This window comes from Crocodylus siamensis, chromosome 13 (genome assembly GCF_052110815.1).
Source record: "Crocodylus siamensis isolate JL-2025a chromosome 13, ASM5211081v1, whole genome shotgun sequence".
In the NCBI taxonomy this organism is placed as follows: domain Eukaryota; kingdom Metazoa; phylum Chordata; order Crocodylia; family Crocodylidae; genus Crocodylus; species Crocodylus siamensis.
The window spans coordinates 515965-539703 of record NC_143407.1 but is presented as its reverse complement, the minus strand read 5'-3'; the positions used below and the strand labels follow the sequence as shown (position 1 = coordinate 539703).

General features: G+C 55.8%; 3 protein-coding genes across 4 annotated transcripts; 1 reads left to right on the top strand and 2 right to left on the bottom strand.

Annotated features, from left to right (window-relative positions):
- Positions 1 to 2550: 2550 nt before the first annotated feature.
- BCL2L15 (BCL2 like 15) lies at positions 2551 to 7963 on the bottom strand. The gene is made up of 4 exons (XM_090025191.1): positions 6522 to 7963; positions 4804 to 4931; positions 3906 to 4115; positions 2551 to 3378 (listed from the first exon to the last, which is right to left on the bottom strand). Exons 1-4 carry the CDS (start codon positions 6652 to 6654, stop codon positions 3358 to 3360), a joined length of 492 nt encoding a protein of 163 aa, XP_089881317.1. The 5' UTR covers positions 6655 to 7963; the 3' UTR covers positions 2551 to 3357.
- A 150-nt stretch (positions 7964 to 8113) lies between these two features.
- AP4B1 (adaptor related protein complex 4 subunit beta 1) lies at positions 8114 to 17679 on the bottom strand. Of its 2 annotated transcripts, none has more exons than XM_090025188.1 (10): positions 17196 to 17679; positions 16891 to 17115; positions 16175 to 16305; positions 15186 to 15333; positions 13853 to 14349; positions 13056 to 13139; positions 11612 to 11715; positions 10983 to 11190; positions 10279 to 10581; positions 8114 to 10077 (listed from the first exon to the last, which is right to left on the bottom strand). In XM_090025188.1, exons 1-10 carry the CDS (start codon positions 17528 to 17530, stop codon positions 9650 to 9652), a joined length of 2463 nt encoding a protein of 820 aa, XP_089881314.1. In that variant the 5' UTR covers positions 17531 to 17679; the 3' UTR covers positions 8114 to 9649. The 2 variants fall into 2 exon arrangements, with proteins under 2 accessions (XP_089881314.1, XP_089881315.1); XM_090025189.1 differs by having other exon boundaries at positions 17191 to 17442.
- Positions 17680 to 18615: 936 nt separating this feature from the next.
- On the top strand, positions 18616 to 23217 carry DCLRE1B (DNA cross-link repair 1B). Its single transcript, XM_090025190.1, has 2 exons — positions 18616 to 19026; positions 19551 to 23217. Exons 1-2 carry the CDS (start codon positions 18867 to 18869, stop codon positions 20798 to 20800), a joined length of 1410 nt encoding a protein of 469 aa, XP_089881316.1. The 5' UTR covers positions 18616 to 18866; the 3' UTR covers positions 20801 to 23217.
- The last annotated feature ends 522 nt before the right edge of the window (positions 23218 to 23739 follow it).

Here is a 23739-nt window from a genome sequence, read left to right as displayed (position 1 = left end):
ATTTGGTAAACTGCAAAACATAGTTTCATAGTTTCTAGGGTCGGAAGGGACCCGACTAGATCATCTAGTCCAAGCCCCTGTCATGGCAGGAAAGAGTACTGGGGTCAAGCAACCCCAGCAAGGTGTATATCTAACCTCCTCTCAAAAAGACCCCCAGGGTAGGAGCCAGCACTTCCCTTGCAAGTTGGTTCCAGATCCTAGCCACCCTGACTGTGAAGACGTGCCTCCTGATATCTAACCTAAACCTGCCCTCCGCCAGCTTGCGACCGCTATTCCTGGTCACTCCTGGCGGTGCTCGGGGGAACAGGGACTCCCCCAGTGCCTGCTGGTCCCCCTCTGACTAGTTTGTAACAGGCCACTAGATCCCCCTCAGCCTGCTCTTGCGGAGGCTGAACAGGTTCAGGTCCCGTCGCCTCTCCTCGTAGGGCCTGCCCTGCCGCCCCCGATCATGCGAGTGGCCTCCTCTGGACCCTCTCCATGCCGTCCACATCCCTCCTGCAGTGCGGCGCCCAGAACTGGACGCAGTCCTCCAGCTGCGGCCTGACCGGTGCCGCATAGAGGGGAAGGATCACCTCCCTGGACCTGCTCCAGATGTGTCTGTGGATGCACGACAAGGGGCGGTTGGCCTTCCTGACCGCGTCCCCACACTGCCGGCCCATGTTCATCTCGGAGCCAATGATGACTCCAAGATCCGTTTTTGCCTCTGCACTGACGAGAAGGGAGTTCCCCAGCCTGTAGGTATGGTGCCGGTTGTTCCTCCCCAGGCGCAGCACCTTGCACTTGTCTGTGTTGAATCCCATCCTATTCTTGTCCGCCCACCCCTGTAACCTGTCTAGGTCCAGTTGTACCCTATTCCTCCCTTCTAGTGTGCCCACATCCCCCCACATCTTGGTGTCATCAGCAAATGTGAGCAGGTGCTTTTTACCCCCTCGTCCAAGTCACCGATGAAGATGTTGAACAGTGCGGGCCCGAGGACCGAGCCCCGGGGGACCCCACTGCCCACGTCCCTCCGGGTCGAATAAGACCCGTCCACCACCGCTCCCTGGGTGCGGCCCTCCAGCCAGTTGGTGACCCATTTGACTGTGTGGGTGTCGACACCGCAGTCCCCCAGTTTCTTAATGAGAACAGGTGAGAGACAGTGTCAAACGGGGCGAGACACACAACCCACTGCTGGATGCTGCGTCTCGCACAGGTTGTTCTGGGCCTGAGTGCAGGTTTCCCTGCAGTCAGAGGCCATAAGAACGAACTGCACTGTAGCTACAGACTTGTCAGTTTGTTTTTAAAGACTTGATTTCCAGATGCACTGAAGTTCCCTCCTGTCCTGTCACTAGCCATTCAGAGAGGCTCCCAACACCATCAGGGGCTAAAGGCCAGGTCCCGGTCATCCCAGCACTGTGACATTGTCTACCCCAAAGCAGGCACCTGGCAGCTGTTATCAGTGGAACATCTGGACACACCCAATGCGCTGGGTGGCAGGGACTGCGCTTCCCTGTGTACCGCTCGGAGGAGAAGGCCTTGACAAGCCCAGAACACTCACACTAAGCGGGTCCCTAAGACAACACACAAAGTCGACAAATACCCTTCACATTTATAAACTTTTGCATGTGACCTGTGCTGCTTTCTGAACATGCTTCAAACAGTGGCTGCTCTCAGAGCAGGGGCAGGGAGCTGGCACACTCTGAACCAGCCCAAGGGCAGAGAACCTAGTACTGCCACACCAGAGAAGACAGCATTCAAACACCACCAGTCTACAAACAAATCTGCAGTGCCTGGCTCTCTGGTGAGACAGTTGCAGGGGACAAACTGGGCTGTAACAGAGATGAGACAGTTTTCAGCTGGGCACCCGGATCTGAGAGGAGTAGAATTCCCAAAAGCTCCTGGTGACTCAAATACCGTGCCAACAGTGGACAGCTCAGATCAAGCACCCCGAGCAAAGGAAAGCCCCGGCAAGGTCCCAGGGTTAGCAACAGACTCACAGAAGAGAAGCAGAATTACAGAGTCCCTGGATGCACTTCCCCTTCTGTAGTTTATCACGCAGCCAGTGCAGAACAGATGCCCTTTCTTGACCCCTCCGCGTGGCACCAGGCGCCTTGCCCCCCACTGTGAGAGACCCTGCTATCCATTCCAAATCATGCCCATGTGTAAATGCTGCAGACACCGAGCAACAGAAACACAAGCACAAATCCCAGCACCACGTCTCCAGAGGACGTCTCTTGCACAGCCTGAAACCCGGCTGCTGCTGCACCAAGCCTTTGCTGCAGACACACCCTTAACAGGAGCAGGACCCAGTCCGTTGTCTCAGACGAGAGAAATGCAAACACTGGTGCTGGAGCAGGTTTGTGCTCCTTCCTTCTCAGCAATCAAGGGCGGGTTGGTTTTGCAGGCTGTGGACATCCCACTTTGCACACTAGCCGTTCCTCTGTAACAGGCTGCAAGAGTAATAAAAGCAACTGGCCCAGCAAAGCCAACAAGCAGACGGCTCCCCGCTCAGCTAAGCCCACACTCAGGAGAGGTTCCCACTCCCAGGGACACACAAGACCCAGATCCAGGTTAGAATCAGGCATTTAATAATTTATTACCCATGGACTCCAAGTGAAGAGATGGGCTGGGAGACACAGCAACTCACAAGCCAGGGACAGCATGATTCACAGGGTGGGAGGACAAAGACGCAGAGGGCTTGGACTGTCTTCATGCTCACAAATCAGTCTGACAGGTTTTTTATGCAGACATTCAGGCTGCCACCACCCCCACAATCGCAGGTGGGCACCAGGGCAAGGGCAAGGACCCTAACAGAGGTGTTCGGGAAGAACCCCACTCAGAGAGGCATGGTAGACTTCTCTGGGAAGAGAAGGCTGGGGCCAGGGAGGAACCCGTGTCTGTGCAGCTCTTCCAGCATGGTCTGGGGTGGGGCGACTTGGTTCAAGGCCACTCCCCACAAAGCCCAGAAAAGGACGCAGCCCCTCTGGCACTGCTGACTGCTCACACCACAGGCAGATGCAGCACAGCACCCCAAATTGTTGCCCGCAAGCTGCAGGGTCACTTAAGATGCACTGACTCCTTAGGAGCTTGTTTCAGCAAAACCAGGTGTCTCTGGCAAGGTCTAACACAGAGATCTGAACCCACCCTAAAGTTACTTGTGAATAAAGGGATTGCACATGGGAACAGGAGCCCCAGTTGGCACGGAGGACAGCCATAACACATGTAATCACAGAGCAGGTACTCCATCTTCAGGGGTGGGGAGGGAAAACCAGAGGCTGTAGGCCTGATGGCAAGGAAGAGTCATTTCTTTCTGAAAAGTGGTGGCGTCTGGGCATGGGTGGCACATCTCTGGATGCCGTGTGGCTTTTCTTGTCAGTTTTACGAGGTTTCCAAGTTCTCCTACAAGAATAAAAGAAACAATGAAGAGTGAGGCAGAAGGTGATGGGAAGGGAGGCAGGCAGCACTCCCGGCCCGTGTCCTGCATGCTGAGCCACCTCTGGTCCGAGCCAAGACATGGCATCACTTGAGCTGCAAAACGAGGTAAGACTGGCCTGGCCCACGGGGGACAGGTGCTTGTAGTGCAGCGCACACGCAGGAGCTGGAAAGATCCTTTAACAGTTAGTTTACTCCTTGGGGCCTTATCCAAGATAGAAGCAGCAGCACCCACGGCAGCGAGATGCTGCGCACAGCCTCGCTGCAGGGACGCTAGCGGGACTGCATAGGTGGGGTTAGCAGTGCCACTGCCCAATCCAAGAGGCACAACCAGAACAGCACGTTGCAGAACTGCACGGCACCAAGGGCCGGGGCTCGGCTCCCCTCTGGGAGCGCCAGTGAACGGTGCTGTTGGAGTCTACTCCCCTCAGGCTGTGGCCAGAGGAGCCTAGTGAAGGAGCAGAGCCCTCAGCTCTCGGGAACTCAGCACTCACCCATCCGCCCTGGTTCTGGATGTAGCCTCTCACTCGGCGGTTCCCGTTAATCAGCTCCACCAGCTGCTCCTTCACAGCTGGGATTTTCTGGGCGACGTACATGCCCAGCTTCACAGAGACACTCAGCAAAGCTCTCTCGTAGCCCAGCTCAGGGTTCTGGCTGCTCCAGCTCCTGCTGAGAAATTCCACTGCAGCTTGAAATGCCTCCACCTGTAGGTACCAAATCCACCATTTAAATGCAGCCTGGCCTAAGGCACACAGGGCCCCTGGGGCCTGGCTTACTTCACCCTGTACCCCCCCAGCTCAGTAGATCTGTGAACAGTGCTAGGTCTCCAGGCAGGGCCCACCTGGACGTGGGGGAGGCGTTCATGCAGAGCTGCAGTAGCGTACAGAGCAGGCAAGCAGGGCACAGGGAGTTTCTAGGTCACTGGAGCTAGAGCACCATGCAGCCTCACACTGGCATGAGCAACATCGCCCGAGAAGCAGAGCCTCTCCCACACTGCCCCCTCCGTTGGGAGTGGAGGCCTAGAGGCCTGCTGGGGGTTAAACACAGCCCCTAGGAAGGGAGCCACAAGGCAGGCAAGGAGGAACCAGCCACATGGTGATGCCAGGGGATCCAGCAGGGCCCTCACAGCACTTCTCAGCCTGGAGCCTCTGTCAGTCGCCTCCAGCTGCTCACACAGACTGCTTCACACAGCTGGACTGCCACCCTCTGGCAGCAGGTACCAGCAGCCTGGCCCTGACCCCTGCAGCTCCTACTAGGGGCCAGTAGCTCAAGCCACGTGTCCCATGACCACTGCCCCCCAGTAGGACTTCTGTCCTCGTGAGGAAGCCTCAGGGTGGGGCCAGAGGAGAGGCAGGAGGTCCCCGCCAGGAGTGCATTAGAGCTCTGTGTTACCTTTCCGCTCGTCATGTCGGTGATGACCTGCTGAGCCGGTCCCTCCAGATCCTGGTTGCACATGTCCCCCAGCATCCGCAGGCGGCTGGCAACCACCACCGCGTCAAACTCGCTGGAACCTCCTAGTGCTGTTACGAGGGGAAGCAGAAAGCAAGAGGGATGATGCAGCACGCAGGCCACACGCTGGTGCTCCTAATCATCTGGATTTAGGGGGGAAAAACCTCCCTCCCCCCACCAAGGTCCATCCAGGACAACCATCAGCGGGGCTTCTGCCACAGACCCACTGCACAGGCAGCTGGTGTCAGTTAGCGGCATCACTGGAAGCAGCAACATGGGTCAGGTACAAGGTGGTGGCAGGACACGCAGGTTGCCAGCGAGCCTCACAGCTATTTCCTGAGAGCTGAAGAAGTGAGACTCGGACTCTTGGGCTCATTTCCAGGTCCAGGGTGGGGGAGGTGGGATTACCCTCTAGTAGTCATAAACTCTCCACATTTCCATCCACCAACCAGACCCCGTATCTCAGGCCCTTTGGGTGGGTCTTGGAAAGGTGGTTCCCTACCTCCTACAGCTTCATGTCCAGTCCAAGTTCGACTGCCCTCTCCAGGAGCTCACCCCAGTCCACCCTTAGCATCCCCGAGGCCTGGCTCATCATCCCTCCATTTCAGTCAGGAGGCTCCCTCTTCTGCCACACCGCCAAGCAACTGGCCAGGAAAGCAAGAACGCAGGAGAGTCCTGCTGCCTTCTCCCACCTTGATCTCGTTGGCCATAGGCCATGAGCAAAGTCCTACCCAAATCCCTGGCATTCCCAGGATGCTGTGTGCTTGGGGCAGAGAGAATCAAGCTGCTGAGCTCTTAGTCTCTGCTGAGCAAACTGTGATTTTTTTCAAAGATTTACAGCTGGGCCTGATTGGGCAATTCTTCAGAGGGGCCGAGGAGTACTTCTCCCCAGCAAAACCCGTGGTCACGGAATCATCGTGGCCAGAAGTTGCAGCACTTCCTTTACCCTAAGTGAAACATCTCAAGAAAGCGCTGAATCAGTTTTCGTGGAAATTGTTAAAGCTTCAGCCCCAGCAGGCACCAAGCACTGGAAACTGCCCCAAACGCCAAAGCTGTTGGCACCTGAAGACTAGGTCTGTACCAGGAAGCAGTGGACAGCCTTATCTGATGGCACTACCTAGGCGTGGAGCCAACAGCCATCTCACGCACGCACAGGCCCCATCGGCCCCTCTGGTCTCTCATCAGAACCAGAGTAGTTCGATGCTTTGCAGTGCAAAGCTCCCTCATGTTTGGGTTTAGACCCCGCACAACGCCACGGACTCAGCAAAAGCCCATCTGAGCTGCGGCTGTTCAAGGGCCGTTTCCATGCAACTTGAGTCAATGGAACGAGACCCATGTGTCTTAATTCACGGGGGGAAACAGGCAGCAGGAGGCGGGAGGCTTCCCCTTGGGGCCCGATGCTCGAGTCGCCTTTGAGATGCAAACCCTGCAGCTGCTCACAGCTACCCCTGCTCACACCAGCTCCAGCAGCGCCCTGGGCCTGATCTGCTTCGCCAGGGCTACAGTAGGTCATACGAGCCAGGGCACAGACCATGCCACCACTCAAGACCTGCCAGGCCAAGCTGTATCGCTGTCCTGTGAAGTGCCCCGGGGCTCCCACCCCACATTGACCAAAGCAGGTCCCTCCCTCCCACCTAAAGCTAGGGCCCAGGCAAACTTACCTGACTCTGCCCGAACTGTAGAATCTGTCTCCAGGCTGCGCCATGCAACCTCCTCCTTTCCCCCCAGGAGGTCAGAAAGCAGTGCCTCTACAACACACTCCGTTTGCTCCTCGAAGGTACTGGATCTCTTCATTTCAGCACACCTCTCTCCCGGACAAGTTGAAGCTCACGAAGAAGTCAGATGACTCCAGCAGCTACTCCTCTTCCTGTCAGTGAACGTATGCAGAACTTGAGGAGCTTCCTTCCTTCTTGACCAGCTCCCTGCCTCTACTGGCCTCCGCAGAGCAAGTGTGGGAGAAGCCGATTCCTCCCAGAGCAGGGAAAGGTGATGGCGAAACTGCTGCATTCCCCTGGGTGTGGCAGGCTTGCTGCGTGCTAACTGCATGCCTCAAGTCTCCTGCACAACGCCTTTCCAGAAGTCAAAGTCCACTTCTGCTGCCAGCAAAGCCCTGCTGCGTGAGTCACGGACTTAAACTGGGCTGTGACTAAAGGTCACCCTGAACCACTGCCAGGACACCTGAGCTCTTTTCTTTTTTGCAAATAATTATGTAAAGCAAACATGCTCAAAATCTCCCTGCAAGAGCCAGGAGCAGGCCGGTGATAAGGGAACCTTTCTGCAACGGATGGCTACACCCAACCACAGCTAGCATGCTTGCAATTCCAGCCTGGGCTCACCTGCTGTGGCTTGTGACAGCCTGCTGCCATCCTATCGTTTCAACTGCCTTTCAGGGAACTGAACTGTGTGGACTGGGCCCATGCAAGAGCCTTGAGCTGAAAGACACAAGGATCTGACCTGCAATCGGTGCTTGGGGTTTTGCCGTTCTCTGAGGGGTCCCTGTTTATGCTGCACATGAGCCCTGTATTCTGAGCAGCTCTGACTGATTTGCTTGGTCAGAGGGAGAACCAGATGTAACAGTGAAGACCTGAAAGTTAATACAGATCCTAGCCATGGGGCCAGCTCACCTGCTACATTACACAACAGAACTGAAATGGCAAGTCCAGAGCAAGGCTCACACGAGCAGAGCCTGCTTCAGAGGGTGTCTTTAGAAATGCATGAACAGTCAGCTTCTTGCACAGCTTCAGCCTGCATGCGTCCCACTGCAGGCAGCCGTGCCCAAGATTCACTCTGGTGTCTCGACCCGTTCGGTGCCTGGTGACTGTGGACGGTCACAGACGACTTCAGAGCAAGCTGTATTCTTTGCTGTTCCCAAGACCCAGGAAGGCGGTCACTGAGGTGGGAAGAGCAGCCACTTCACCAGCAGTAAGGATTTTTATTTTCTACAAGGAGGCAGTTGCTTTCCTCGCAGTGCAGGACCCAGCCCGGGCTGAGTCTCACTAGGATCCCTGGGGCTCAGTCTCCACCCTGTTCAGAACACCTGCTCGAAGCAGCCCTGCAAAAACACGCTCTGTACTGAATCATTAACTTCAGTACTTTCCACCAATGAAGGCACATAACATAATTCCAGCCGCCGTCACATTTGACAATTAGGAGATCATGTTAACGATGTGATCTCAGTCCTCGAGATCATTAAACAAGCAGGGAGTAAAAAACGAATGAGGGAGGCAGTGAAAGAGAAAGCCAGACCCTGAGATAGCTATGAATAATTTATTCTAATTTTCTTAAACTATAACAAAGACATAATCACTCAAGGATAGAGACAGATCAAACCCCACCTGCAAGGAACCTGAGAAGTAACTGCGCAACAGGAGAGCCAGCCAGTAAGAATCCACAGAAGAAAAAGAATAAAATAAACAGACCAAAAAGCAAGAATACACCCAAGCCTTGATGTGAGAGGTGATGCATGACCATGAGAAATGCACAGACCTGACATCCTGCCCTCCACAGAATAAAAGAAAAGCAGCAGGGGAACAACACAATGACCAATGACAGAAGCATTAACTGGGCAGATGACAATTGCCTTGTTGAAGAGATTGTTTACTGGACATCATGGGAAAACAGGATGAGTACAAGCCAGTGCAGCTGCGCACCAAACAGTCCTCGTACCATAGCAGGTGACTGTAACGTTCAGCTGAAGCAGTCCACATCCCCTTAGCAAAAAATTACCCACGTCAACAGCAGAGGTTGGTATTAGCGCTGCAGTCATCGAGCCCACTGATCTGGTCGGGCAGAGATGCAGCATATGACACGTTCATTCACGTCTAGCCTCATGTGGGTTGTGGACAAGCGTAATTCTAAACCACCTCAACAGGGAGGGAGGGCTACCTCTCAGAAGCAGGTCTCAGCTGAATCAATGTCTCTCTGCTGCGCTGGCATAGCAGCTGTACCACTGTAACTTTAAACCAGAGCGAACCAGGTTTAGTGCTGCTACAATTTAGCTTCCACTGAAGAGCAGAACAGACTGGAGAGTCTGAACAAACACGGCACTAAACAGCTGCCAGCACTAATTTTCAAGGGCTTCAGCTGTTCGTCTGTCCATGCCCATACGTAATTCTCGAGTTCTGCCCTCATGCCCTCTGCCCGAGTATCTAAGAGGTGAGGTGAGAATTTGTGGAGAGGCCAACTTCTGCTCTGCAGGAGCACGTTTCAGTGGGAAATGTGGCAGAAGCTGGAAGCGAGGCTGGCAGTTCTAAAAAGACGAGCGCTCCTCTGCCCTCGGCAGATCTGCAAAGCAGAGCTCCCAACCCCCCGCAGGACCAAGTCCTGTCAGACAGAGGCTGGATCTCTTCAGGTGCAACTCAAGCGCCAGGCGAGGCTCCCAGCAAGAAGCCAGCCTGCCCTTGCTGAGCTCTGCAACCCTTAATGAGACAGGAGCTCCGTCAAACCCTCAGAAGTGCTTTCAGCTGGTCACTCACCCCTTCCTCTTCCCGCCTCTGAACCTCCCATCTCCATCTCTCCCTTGTGCCCTCCACACAGAGTCCCAGGCTGACGATCCATGGGCCCCAGGCTCAGGGCAGCTGGCAACCCTGCTGGAGGTTTCCCGTGACCTATTCATCCATTATGACTAAGCAGCCCCTGAAAAGACAAACTGCGCTCCCATCGTGTGCTGGCGCCCGGGCGCATTCCGCTTCCACCGGCAGCTGCACCAGGGCGGTCCAGGGCTCTGGCAGGCAGCTTAGCAGAAGCATTTGTGGGCCCCAAGCAGGCCTGCTGGGTGAGCTGACTGCAGTCAGGACCTCAGCCCTAGCACTGTCCCCATCACAGTTCTCAGCACCACCAGGAAGCTCTGTAGTGCCTCTGCCCTTGCCTCGCTCTGCTTCACCAGAACTTGCATCTCCGAATTCTCCGTCTCATGCAACAGCTCCACAAGGAAAAGACAGCCAGCATCATCCTGGGCACTGAGATAGGCTTTCCATGGCTGGGCACCAACCTTGCTCATAGCAATTGTCTGGATGTGGACAACCTGCAGTGCGGTCTGTAGGGTGTCAGGGTGAGCAGCTCCATGCCAGGGCAGGGCCTGCTTGCAGCTCACATGCAGACTCAGCCAGGTCTTCTCAAACTGCTCCGCAGACAGGTGTGCGTAGGGGATTAAGGTGAGGCTGCCAGAGTCGGGATGGACCTCAAACACTTCCTTATTGCCCTCCGAAATCAGTGGCTCTGAAATGAAACAGGCATGGGTGAGGAATGGTACAGGCAGCACTGCTTCCAGCATGACCAGGAGTGTCCAAGGGGCCCACCAGACACAGAGCCCTAAAGTCGTACCACCTCCAGTGTCCCCACAGCCTGGTGCCCAGCCAGAGCCCTAGGATCTCCCCGGGGATAAAGCACAGCAGACATGCAACCGAAAAGGCAGCTTACCTGACGAACTTGCCGTCACTGCTCTAGAGGCCGAGGGGACGGCAGAGGGAGACCTGGCACAGCGAGGCTCTGCTGCCCAATCAGCTGTGATGACTGCCCAACGTGCCTTGCCGTAGATGGGTGCCAGCGTGTTGAAGTCCGAGGCCCACGTGTTCACAGACCGCTCAGCCTGATCCTCCAGCAGCCCCAGGGAGGGATCAGACTTGGGGCTGCACACCACCCGTTTCACCTCTTCCACCCCAGCTTGTAAGAGACGATAGTAGAACAGGCCACGGTCCCGCACGGCCATGTCTGTCTCCTCCTCTAGGGACAAGAAAGACACGATCGCAGGGGGCACCAAGGCTCACAGAAAATGCTCTGGGCCTCGACAGATGAGCCAACTGCGTCACTATCAGAGGAAACATGTCACTGCCCTTTGATGAACCCCCCTCAGTTGCCATCTGCAGACAGGGTCACCCACTCATGGGGGCTGACAGCAACAGGCATAGAAAGGTGATGAATAAGAGGAGAAGAGGCAGAAGGGAAACTTCTACACTTGATAATCTACCAGGAGACAGCCAGCCCTCGTTTTAATCCCGGTCCAGCTCTTTGGGTGGGGGTCACTGCCACCCAATTCTTACTGTTGCTGCTATACCCACGCAGGTTCTCCCCAGGACCTCTCCAGGCAGGCAGCATATGGGAGAGCTGTTGCAAGATGTGCCCACCTATACAGTAGTAGAGCAGCCTCCCCAGCATGTCCTGGCACTCAGCAGGTCGGGACAGGAAGAGCCGCACCAGCGACGTCAGCAGCTCCATCTTCACCGCTGGAAACGTCTCTGATTTCACATTCTCCACAAAGTCCTCCAGCACGTAGGGAGCATTGGGAACCTTCTCCCCGTGCACCCCCAGCAGCCAGACCAGTGCCTGCTTGCCCTGCAAAGCCAAGCACCGCCACAGAGCACTCAGGGTTGAGCCACCCCACACAGGTATCGGGGGGGATGGGAACCGCCTTGCAGAGCTGGCAACCTAATGCCCGATGAATGGCCTGGCAGCAGCTGCCCACAGTCTGGCAGGGTCCTTCCTGAGTCAGCTGAAGCCCAGCCCATCCCCCAGTTGCACTGCCTGGTCCCATGCCAAACAGCACCTCCCTACACTGCTCACTCCCTCAAACAGTTCTGCACCCAGCCCAGCCAGGCACACACAGGCTCTGTTTATCACTGCGTAATGGCCAGTGCACGCAGTACACTCTAACCGTCCTCAAACCAACCAGTGGCAAAAGTACTGAGGGATCAGCTAGGCCCCCAATTTCTACCCAGCCCATGGGCCGATCCGGACTGTGTGAGAGCCAGCCTACCTCGCTGTCCTGAATGATCTCCTCACAACTGGGCAGAGCTTGGCATACAGCCTCTGTGCACTGGGGACACAGCCACACCAGGTCCCGGAAAGCCTGCACCACAGCTGCAATGGAACAGCATGCTCAGCATCTCCCCGCAGCTTAAGCATCAGCAAGAAACCAACCCCCTGGGAGGCTGGGCAGCCTCAACACCAGCCAGGCTGGGGTGGAGAAAGCCACCACACCGCTCCCTCTGGGGATGTGGAGCACTTTTCTTTAAAGCCTGGTGGCACAGGCTGTGCCATGTCAAGACCCAGAATACACAGGGCTGCAGTGCTCGCATTTGCTGAGGCATCTGATGAAGTACGGTCGGGCTCAGGGAGCTTATACTATCTCTAAGAGCTGAGACCAGAAGGGCCAATGAGAGTATGTCAAGGTCATAGTTTCATAGTTAGTAGGGTTGGAAGGGACCTGAGCAGATCATCAAGTTTGACCCCCTGCCGTGGCAGGAAACGCTACTGGGGTCAAATGACCCCAGCAAGGTGATTGTCTAGCCTCGTCTTAAAGACCCTAGGGTAGGAGGCGGCACCCACTTTGCTTGGAAGTTGGTTCCAGATCCTAGCCGCCCTGACCATGAAGTCGCACCTCCTGGTGTCCAGCCTAAACCTACCCTCTGCCAGCTTGTGACCATTATTCCTGGTCACCCCTGGCAGTGCTCGGGGGAACAGGGACTCCCCCAGTGCCTACTGGTCCCCCTGACTAGTTTGTAACAGGCCATTAGATCCCCCCTCAGCCTGCTCTTCTGGAGGCTGAACAGGTTCGGGTCCCACAGTCTCTCCTCGTAGGGCCTGCCCTGCTGCCCTCTGATCATGCGAGCGGCCTCCTCTGGACCCTCTCCATGTTGTCCACATCCCTCCTGAAGTGCGGCGCCCAGAACTGGACGCAGTCCTCCAGCTGCGGCCTGACCAGTGCCGCATAGAGGGGGGGGATCACCTCCCTGGACCTGCTCGAGATGCATCTGTGGATGCACGACAAGGTGCGGATGGCCTTCCTGACCGCGTCCCCACACTGCCGGCCCGTGTTCATCTTGGCACCAATGATGAAACACGGGCCGGCATGTTGACAAAACCTTCTAACCTTTCTAATATGCCTCTTTGCATCTGCTTTCCGTCTGAGTCAGCAGGGGATGGCCCAAAGGCTTAGTCCACATCACACCATGGGAGCAGCCACGACCTGTCCCCGCGACTCTCAAGGCACCTATCTAAGGAGGGAGAAGTTATGAAGCCATCCCTGCCCCCACCCTTTGAACAAGGAAATCTCTAGGGACACCTATTCTGTGTGAAACCTCAGCAAGCTGTGGCCAGCAGGACGGGGCTTTCCCAAAGCCCAGCCTAGAGGCGGAGCCATTTCCTGAAGGTGGGGGGGGCTGGCAATCCCCTCGACACAACCAGCAGCCAGGGGTTACCTGAAGCGATGTGCTCCTGCTTGAGGCCCAGCAGCTCCGTCAGAATCCCCACGCACTGTCCCGTGTACGTCCTGGCAATGCTGCCTGGAAAAGCGCCACAGGGAACAAGCCAAGCTCTGGTCAGAGACACAGCCCCCAGTGCTCAGGTTACAAGCTTCCTCTCAAGCAAAACACTTTTGGTTCTGAATGTACTTGTGCCTGACATTAGTCAGCAGGCTCTAGTCCTCACTTGGGCTAAAAAAACTCTCTGGGAGAACCCTGCATGTCTGTTCAGAACAGCTGAGAGAAAAGACAGGGATGGAAAAGGGAAGCTTCCCCTTTGTTGTCCTGAAGGCATTTTACCTTAAAACCTTCAAATGCAAAAACAGGGTCCCTGCAACCCACCCTCACCTCTGTCCCCACAGCACCATCCAGAAGAACCAGACAGTAAAAGAGAAGCCCACAAGGCCACCATGCCAACTGACTGGGAATCAAGTACTTTGGGGTTGCTAATACAGTCCATCGACCACACACCTTCCAAGGTCCCCAAGCCCTGCCCAGCTTCCCAGGGTGGGGAAAGGCACGCAGGCGTTCCAGGGGCGCCCCCCCGTTCAGAAAGGCTCCACACAGCATGTGCTGAGGACCATGCCCACGTTTCTGGGAGATCTGGCTCATTCTGGGTTCAGTGCTTGGACAGAGCTCCAGCACAGAGCACTCATTTGGTGCTGGCCCAGGCTCACCTGAGCTAAAGGCGACCCATCTTTCTGAGAGACTTGAGCGAGGTCTCAGCTGCTCCAGAGACAAAAGAGGACTCTCACCTATGGCAAAGATGGCCCCTTGGGCAAGTTCAACAGACACATCGGTGCAGTAGCCCTTCAGCTCCTCCAGCACCTGCTGCACGTTCTCATCGTTCACCAGTTCACACAACACCTCCATCTTCTGGCACTTGATATAGTGGGGCTCCGAGTAGGAACAGAAGAACTTCTTGTAATGGGTGCTGAAGTGGCCAGGGAGGCTTCCGAGAATCTGCCGCACGTGACACAGGGCAGTGAAGCAGAGCTCCCGGCTCTCCGAAGTGCAGGCAGCCAACAGTGGCCCCTTCACCCTCACCAACACGTCCGTCTGCACGTGTGGGTACTCGCTGGCCAGCACCAGGAAGAGCTTGGTGGCTGCCATCACAACGCTGGGACTGCTGCTCTTGAGATACCCATCCAGCAAGTTGAGGATGTTGAAGAGCTCCTCATCGCTCCGGGGCCTGTAGCGCAGAAGAAAGGCCAGCACCTCACTCTGCCCCCACTGGTCTAGGTCAGCCATTCTGCCAAGGAAAGAGCACAGTAAGCAGCCTGTGGCAGATGAGGGCAGCACAGAATCATGTGAAGTCATGCAATGACATGAGGGTCACCCCAGGACAGCAGAGGGGCTGCAACCACTGCTTCTGGGACGGTTTCAGTTCCAGTTCAGGTGCCAGAACTGCAGAAGATACTAAGTTTGTCTCTCAAAAGGAGCTAACTAACTTACACAGGTCGCAGATGAACTCCCTCCCTCCCTGTTTATTTGTTCCTTCCCCCCAGCAATGTGCCAGAAAGAAACCTCGATGGGGTCCCAGAGCAGCACAACAGGGAAGAGATGCCACTCTCTCTTTCCACTGCTAGTTTTGCAACTAGGACTCCAGGCCTGAAGTCCTGTGTGAGGATAAGCAAATTCCTTCAGGCAGTGGATATGACCTGCACCACCTTACGTGCATGGAGATGTAAATGAGACAGACGGGTTAGAATGCAGGACGTCTCAGAGATGCAGCCTGTGTGCTGTCAAGGAAAACAGAAGCTTCCTATAAAAAAATGCTGCTCTCTAGTACGACTTATAATGACCAACAGTTGGTCACAAATTTTTCCTGGACTTTGCGAGCCAAAGGTTCCCTGTGTCACTAGCACGGCAGGCCATGGTTTCAGATTTCATGTGTGACCTTAGCTTCAGCTTACCCTGGTCCCTTCTAGAATGTGCACCCATGTGCCGCTGCTCCCAGCTATCTCCCACACCGAACCTCCCCGAGCTGACAGGAACAGGGTGCACCTGTTCTCTCATGAAGCAAACGCAAGAAGATCCCACTAGGGTGAGGCTCCCAGCTCTGCACAAGTCTGAGGGAGAACAAACCTGTTGAGGAGGTGATGGGCGATGGGCTTGTTGATGACGACTCCTCCCTCCTGCCTCAGAATCTCCTCCAGGGCCCGCAGGCAGTTCACCACTACGATGGGATCTGGGTCACGAAGCAAACTGTACAGTTCGTTCACCAGCGCACCATCTGCAAGGAAGCCACAGTGAGGACAGTGCAGACCCAACCACTGGGTCCATTTGGGTGATTAGCCACAGTCCTCAGACAGAAGGGCCATAACAAAGGGCTCGGGAACGGAGAATAACAACATCTGCAACCCCATCCGGCTTTCTACTAGCATCTATATATGACACAGCCTCGGCCTATCGAGCCCACCACCACAGAGGCAGATCACAGAGCTCATCAGGTGCCAGAGGCAGCAGGTCAGACATAACACAGAGGAAGGCAGAGGAGAAGAGCTCCAGGCTAGTAAAGAAAAAAAACATGAAAGGACCGTTCCTTCAAGGAAACTTGCTCTGCCAACCTCAGCTGCAGGAAAGGCCTGAGAAGAAAAACCCTTTAAGAATTTGCCTTTGGTTCACAGAGAGCTTGCCTGTCCCTCCTGGGATCTAAGGTCAAAACACAGGCCAGATGGGAGGCCCCGACTCCTTGTCCAAGGTACGTGAACAGGCTGCACATTCCTAATGGACTAAGTGCCACTCTCCCTGCCCAGCGCATGCAATGATCACGTATCACCACGAGCACTCGAGCGAGTCTGAGAGCTTCATAAGTGCGGTAAGAGCTTCCTACTTGCGCGGGTGTTTACCAAACAAAGCTGGACTGTGGTGTTGTCCAGGAACTGTTTTAGCTCAACAGTCTAGCTCCCTTTCAAGGAGTTTTGCTCTCTTGTGACTCTCCCAGTTTTAGGTTATTTTGTTATGCAATTTTAAGCTGTTGGGGTCTTTGTCAGAAAAAGACAACACAGCCAAGAAAAAACATGCAAACAAACGGGGAGCTGAAACAAGCAAACAGGGAAACCCTCCAGGCTTACCCACTTCAGAGTCCCCTTGGAGGCTCTGCATCTTCGCACAGCCGAGAACCGCTACCCTGCGCACGTAGGACGCTTTGTCCCGCAGGCCGTTCAGAAGGGGCTGCCGGATGTACTCCTGTATGCCGGGCACCCTGGGGACCAACGCACAACACCCTGGATCCGGCAAGCCGCTCCGGGGCGCTGCGGCACGTGAGCCTGCTGGCGCGGCAGGGCCGGGGCTGCTCTCGGGGCGCCCGGCGGAGGATGCCCCTGCAGCTCACGGCACCCGTCTGCAGCTGGCGCCTCATCGCCCAGCCCCGCGCGCGCTCCCTCCGTCTTGAGCAGCCACGTGCGCAGAGCGCGCCCACCCCTGCACACAGGTGCTGCGTTACCTGGAGCACACGTAGGCACGCACACGTGCGCTCGGGGACATGCGTGAACATGCGTACGCCCAGGGCAGGCAGGAGCACATGCACACACCCATGCACACTCAAGGACACGTGTGAACATGGCACACACCTGGGGGCACACATCCACGCACACTCAAGGACACATATGAACACACGCACGCGCGCACCTGGGGGCATGCATGAGGACATACATACCGACGCACACTCAAGGACACATGAACACGCACACCCCCGGGGGGCACGCACAAGGACAAGCACCCACACGCACACGTGCACACGGCCGTGGGGAGGCGTGAGCACACACGCGCGTGAACACGCCCCGCGCACCTGAGTCCGCAGAGTCCGCGCAGCGCCAGGCCGCGCAGCAGGGGGCTGGGGTGCGCGCAGTCGGTGCGCAGCGTGTTGACGGCCAGCAGCGCGAGCTCGGGCTGCCCCTGCGCGTGGGCGCCCACGTACAGCTGCGCCAGACGCTTCTGCGCCGGGTCGGCGGCCGCGCGGGCGCGCAGCAGCTCCGGGAACAGCGGCGACACATCCGCGCCGCGCGACATCAGCCTGCGGGACACGGGGGGTCAGCCCGCAGCGCCCCAGCACCGCCCCGCCCCGGCCCCGGCCCCGGCCCCGCCTCGCCTCACCGCACGGCGCGCAGCACGGCGCCGCGGTAGCGCAGCCGATCCGCCTGCACGTGCGGGTTGGCCAGCGCCCGCTTCAGCTCGCGCACCGCCTCGTCCGAGCCCAGGTACGGCATCGCGCCGTCGTTCCGCTCCAGAGTGAACGAGCTGGCGCTGCCTCTCCCGCTCACGCGCTGCACTGCGCAGGCGCGTCCCCTCCCGCGCAGGCGCACTGCACCCGGTGCTGCGCCGCCCCGCGCCGCCCCTCTCGGTGGCCTGCGCATGCGCCGCGTGGCCTTGGCGGGAAGCGGAAGCGGAAGTGGGACGCGGCCAGGCACGCGGGGCGGCTCGACGGCCATGAGTGGGACGCTGCTGTACGCGCCGCCCGTGGCCGTGGACCTATGGGGCCGCCGCAGGACGCGCGGCGCCCGCGCCTTCTTCCTCACGCACCTGCACGCGGACCACACAGCCGGGCTGACCCGCAATTGGCGCCGCCCGTTGCACTGCTCCCCCCTCACCGGCCGCCTGCTGCGCCTTCGCCTGCAGGTACCGCCCAGCCCGTCCCCCACCCCTCCGGCCCCGCCCAGCCCGGCCCTCACCGCCCCTGCCTTCCTTCTCTCCCTCCTTCCCCCCAGGTGGACGCGTGCTGGATCCGGCCGCTGGAGGTGGGGCAGAGCCATGCCGTGGCACTGGATGAGCGGGGCCGGCGCACCATGACGGTGACGCCCATCGACGCCCACCACTGCCCTGGCTCTGTCATGTTCCTCTTCGAGGGGGACTTCGGGGTCGTGCTCTACACAGGTACTGTTGGGGTCTCGGGGCCGCCCGGTCGTGCCCCAGCGTCTCCCTCACACCCACCGCCGAGGGCCTGGGAGACGGCAGGGACTATAGCCACACCCCTTCACACGTCCCCCATGTCCCTGCACCTCTCAGGGAAGGTGGAAGGACTGGGGCGGGGCGGGGGCAGCGAGCAGAGGAGCGGCCGGGGGCCTTCCACATGAGGAGATGGTCAAGGCTCAGTGTAGGGAGGAGGGCAGGAGAAAGGTTTATGATGCAGAAAATGGCAAAGAGAAAGTCCACAGGGGTTGGTCATCGACTCTCTCCCCAGGAGGAGGGGCTGCCGCATGAAACAAGCCTAGCCGGTCATCCATTTAAAGCCAATCCCAGGAAGCTCCTTTTTACGCAGCGTGTTGTGAAAGGCCAGATGTAGTCTGAGGAGGCTGCGCCGCTCGGTCACCTGCTCAATGGCCGCTGAGGCCCCTTTCCTCCAAGGTGTCCAGCCTCTTTGTAAACCTGGCTGCACAGTCAGCTTTTATTACACCTGGCGGCCACAAGTCCCGTTCCCCGCCCCCCCCCACAAGACACTTCCTGCCTTTGCTGCACGCTCCAGGCCTGCACTTTTGCCAGTGGCTGCTAGGCCTGACACCACTGTCCCTTGTAGAAATGTGAGTCGCTCACCAGGAGTTCAACCCACATCGCTTTGGTGATGTCCCAGAAAAAAGCACCCAAGCAATTGGACTTCTGCTTCCGGGCCTGGAAGCTGGGGGACCTCTTCTGAGTTTCGGAACCTGCAATGTGGAGCAGTAACCGCTAGGTGGGCCCCTGTTGCTCCTGGCGTCCCCAGATCTTGTGTTTCTGCCCTGCAAACTAGTGCTGCTTTGCTTCTTGCCAGGTGATTTTCGCTACACTCCGGCTATGCTGAAGGAACCAGTCCTAATGAACCAAAAACAAATTGATGTTCTTTACTTGGACAACACAAACTGTGACCCAGCGCTGGTCCTACCTTCCAGGGAGCAGGCCACCGAGCAGATAAAAGAGCTGATCAAGGCCCACCCTAAGTACCAAGTCAAGATTGGTGAGCCAGACTTTTTGGTAGCTTGGCATATGGCAGGGTGTGAGCTGCAGCCAGTGCCTCAGTTAGAGTTGTGGCGAATGCCTGACCAGGACCAGATGATATTGTGTGAGGGGTAGCCGGGTTGCGCCCTTCGCTGTGTCTGGCTTGTGCATTCATTGGCCTGGATGATGCAAACCATGTGTATTTCTGCTAATCAGAGTGCAGATTTGAGTCTGCTTCGCTTCTGGTGTCTGAAGTGCTGCAGGTGTGGGGCCGTGGCATAATCTTGAGGTTTTTGGAGGGGCAGAGAGCAATTGTTTTTCTTCCTCTTCACACAAAGTACACTTCAGTTCTTCAGGACATTGCCTGTGTTGTCTTGTGCGCTGTCTCTGTCTAATTTCCCCTTGTGGGTAGGCACCTTTCTCTGGAGTCTTACAGCTATTTTGTCCCTGCCCCAGTCACCTTCCCCAGGCACTGTCTTTGCCTTGCCAAAATACTTCTAAGTCTCTGAAAGTTGCTAAGCTGTTCTGTTTGTTCTCTGCCAGGTATCTACACTCTGGGGAAGGAATCACTCCTAACTGAGTTGTCCCTGAAGTTTAACACATGGATCGTGGTGAGCCCCGAGAGGCTGACTGTGTTGGAGCTGTTGGATAAACACCATCCATTCACCACTTGGGAAGATTCTGGCTGGATCCATGTGGTGGAGCCCTCGGAAATCCACTGGAAGACTCTGTGCTACTGGAACCAGCAGCGCCCCACGATTGCCATTCTCCCCACTGGGCGCCCGCTGAAGAAAACCCATCCCAATATGCACATTATTCCCTATTCTGACCACTCATCCTTCTCAGAGCTGTGTGAATTTGTCCAGTGGCTGAAACCCTGCTCGATTATCCCGATAGTCAAGAGCCATGCCTGTCAAGCTTACTTGGAGAAGTACCTGAACCCTAACTGCAAGGTGTTTCCTGTCCCTAGCGTCCCAGAGCTTTGGCAGGATGTCACGCCACTGACAAATAGCAGGAGAGAGGAAAGATTTAGGCAGCTGCTGAAAATGACCGTACCTACACGGCAACCTGGGCCGCGAGGGGTCATCTTCAAGTCCCTAAAGGAATGCCCTGACACATCTAAGAGCTCAGGAGCTGTGCAGAATCATAAGTGGAAGACTTCTGGGGATATGGAAGTTTACCAGCGAAATTCTGAGCCAATTGGGAGGTCTGCTGCAGGTTGTCTGGGAGATTGCATTTGCTACCCTTGGTGCTGCACGGAAAGAAAGGAAATGGAAGAGACTTGCAGCAGTGACGGTGTCCAGGGACAGCTTCTCTCAGCACAGTCTCCTACATCAGCACCTGCCAAAGAACAGCTGGTAAGACGACTGGGCACCCGTGTCAAAGAAGGGAAATCAGGCTTAGTAGAGTCACATGGGAGTCCTTTATCCAAGAACACTGAGACTGAGGGGATTTGGTTGAACAAGGAGCCTGATGCTCCTTTGTGCTGTGATACCCCATGCCCACGTAGGCGGGTATACTACGCCCCTTTACAGTTTGTACCTGCTCAGAAGGCAGATACTCCCTCTTGCGAGCAGAGTTCATCCTCCTCAAAGGGAGAGGAATTTCTTCCCCTAGAGGCAGCTGGTGACAGTAGCAGCCTGCCCAGCTTGTCACCTGTGTCCAGCAAACAAGTTACACACAGCCTTGCAGAAGAGTATTCGCTCGTGCCATTAAATACGCTCAAGCAATATTCCGCACAGAGTTTTTACCAGCTGGTGGAAAAATACTTCAGGAGGGGAGAAGGGCCCTAAGAAATGGCCGGCCCGTTAGCACCAGCTGTTTAGCTATGTCACATGGCATACAGAGTCCTGTCGTCATGTCTGCCTTTTGCAGTCTGCTGACAGGGTGGCTTTTGAATGTTTCGTTTCCTTTAGAAGGGTAAGGGGGCATTGAGCAGCAGTCTCTAGATACCTCATTTATGAACATGTTTATCTTGTTGTTATTGGCCTCAGTTTTGGGGGTAGATTCTAAGTAACCGGCTGTGACCCTGTGCATCGTCCAAGGGCTCCAGATGGGTACTCAGACTAGCACATTTGATCACAGGAACATGTTCTGTACTCATTGCACCTTCCATGCAAACCTGATGTCATTTCAGGGCAGAGGGGGTGGGAATAGTCCCTACCCGTTTTCATAGGAGCAGTAGGGGACACGAGCTGCCCAGGACAGACCTTGGTATCAGGGTTTCTGTGGGATGAGGTAAAGAATCTCCTGAGTAAAAGCAAAATGAGATGGGGGTATAAGTCCCAGATCATTATCTTGCTGCTGGTTTGAATTTCTAGCTGCTAGCCAACATCCCTCCAAGATGGCTTGGGGGGAGTTTGTCTTGGAGGGTTAAGAAGTTACTTCAAAGAAATAATGAAAATGAAGAGCTTTTAGGCCTCTGTGTGATCATGGAGGAAGCTGTGTCAGGAAACTCCTAGTGTACCAAGCCTGTGGCAAGCTGCTTCCACTGGCCATTGAGTGGTACTTCTGCCCTCCTGCTGACAGCATGGCAATGCCAGCTGTAAATCCTTCCTACTGGGACAGCAGGAATTCTGTGAATTGCAAAGGGCAAGGCTTCCTGTGCCCTGTTCTTTGGAATCTGTGCTAATTTTTGGGGTGTTATTTCTCATTCCTTGGCTGCCAAGAGCCTCCAGCTCAGGAACAGTCAGGCATTATCATCTAGCCAGGCCACAGCCATAGGACCTGAAGGGTGCGAATTCCAGGCCCTTTGACAGGGTTAATGTACGTCAGGGAACCTGTTTCTCCTTAATTGCTATTTGCGTCGGCACTTTCCCCAATAAAGGCAAGCAGACACCAAAAAGATCATTTGGTGGCTGTTATTTTTCTGTTAAGGTGGATCATGATTAAAAGTATTGCCCACTCTGGCTTGATGGTGAGGCTAATTAGGTCTCATACTTCCCTTGACATGGGATTTAGGGAGATGCATTCACCTGACCTTAAGGTGATCCCATTTCTGTTCCCTTAACTTGGACCTGCACAAAATTCGGCCAGCTGCTGTGTTGCAGTCATGGGAGAAGGGTGGGAAATGGTGAAGTTCTGTTGGGGGTCTTAGCCCAAACAGGCTAGGGGTCAGTTCCAGGCTCTCCTTTGGGGAAGAGAGCATTACCCCTGTCCCACGTGGGCTTAGTTTAAGTCCTGTTGTTCACAAGTCTGTGTGTAATCATGGTTACAAGTAAAATTACAGTCTTCCCAAGTGGAAAATGACTGTGTTGTGAGAAGCTGTCAGAGGCACTGCACACAGCTGAGTTCTGAGGCACAAGAAGCCAGATAACTTCAGCCCGTAGTTTTGTTTGGTTGACTGTTGGCATGTACAAGGAGGCTGCAGCCTAGATGCTCCCTCCTTAATGGCCATAAACGCCGCACTTGAATTTTTATTTGCCTTCTGAAAGCGTTGTTGGTACTAAACTTAATAAAGTGTGTTCTGTTCACAAAGCAAGTTCTGCATTCCCATGCTTCTCTTATAACCAAGCGTCTCTCAGATAACCTTTGACTGTGCTGGAACGAAGAGGCACGTTGCTTTTCTTTGCGCTGGAGAGAGAAAGCAGTCCTTGTGTGTGGTGCCCCCACAGGGGTGCCCAGCACAGAGCTGTGGTCCCTGCAGTGTAGCTTACACGCCCGTGTCCATGCGCTCTAATGTGAAGCCAGAGCTTGCATTAACAGCCTCATGCTGGTTATACCTACCTCTGACCCTTGCTGTGAGATCAGGCAGTGAGCCCAGTACAAACCCCCATGCTGCTGAAATTCACCCACAAAGGGGGAAGTGGGAAGAAGCTGTGCTTAGTGCCTGGCAAGCAGTGAGCAGAAAGGAAATCGTGTGGCCAGGAGAGCTGCAGCTCCCAGACTCCTCACTGCTGCAGTGCTTTCAGCTTACTTGCACAGGGCTTCACTCCAGCCTGCAGGGCTGTGCACCCTGGCTTCCTGAGGGCATGTGAGAGAGGAGTTTCCTCAGGGCTGAGTTGTTGGGCTTTGCACAAGGTGGTGCTGTGGCTTTAATCCCACCCGCACTTGAAATGAAACCTGGCTGGATTGTAGCTGAATTATAAATCAGCAGACTTGGGTTTGTCTGCTCTTAGCAGTGTGTTTCCTACTAGGTAAGGAAACTGGTAGCAAGAGCCAGAGGTGAACAGAGCTGCCGTTTGCACACTAGAGACTCCAGGGTAGATGGGACCTGTGGCTTCAGGGGCAGATCTGCTCTGCTCTGAATTGCATGAAGAGGAGCTGTAGGCTTAAGCTGGCAGGTATCTAGGCCTTCAGTGACTGCAGTCAGCTGTTCACAGCACAGTTTTACTGTGTCTGCGTGGGTGACCATGGGCTGCTCAGGACCAGTAGTAGCAAGCCAGCAGCTCAGTGCAGACTAACCTGACTGTCCTAGATCCACAGCCTTCCTAGCAGGAAGGAAGGATTAAGCAGTGTTGTAAACCGCATTGATGCAAGCCTGACGCAAAATCACCCAGGGCAGAGGTAATGCTCTTCAGCCAAAAAGGAAACCAGTAAACCCCCACCCTGCCCTGCTCTGAGTCCTTGCTGGGATGCTGCAGTATCTCTGGCCCTGCAATCTCTGGGCCCCGGGAAGGGCCGCCTGCTCCCACACCTACCCGCAGACTACTAGGCCCTGCTGCTCGTGAGGGGGCCCAGTGAGTGGGGAAAGAGGTCCAGAAGCCCCAGCAGGTCTGTGGAACCAGCTCAC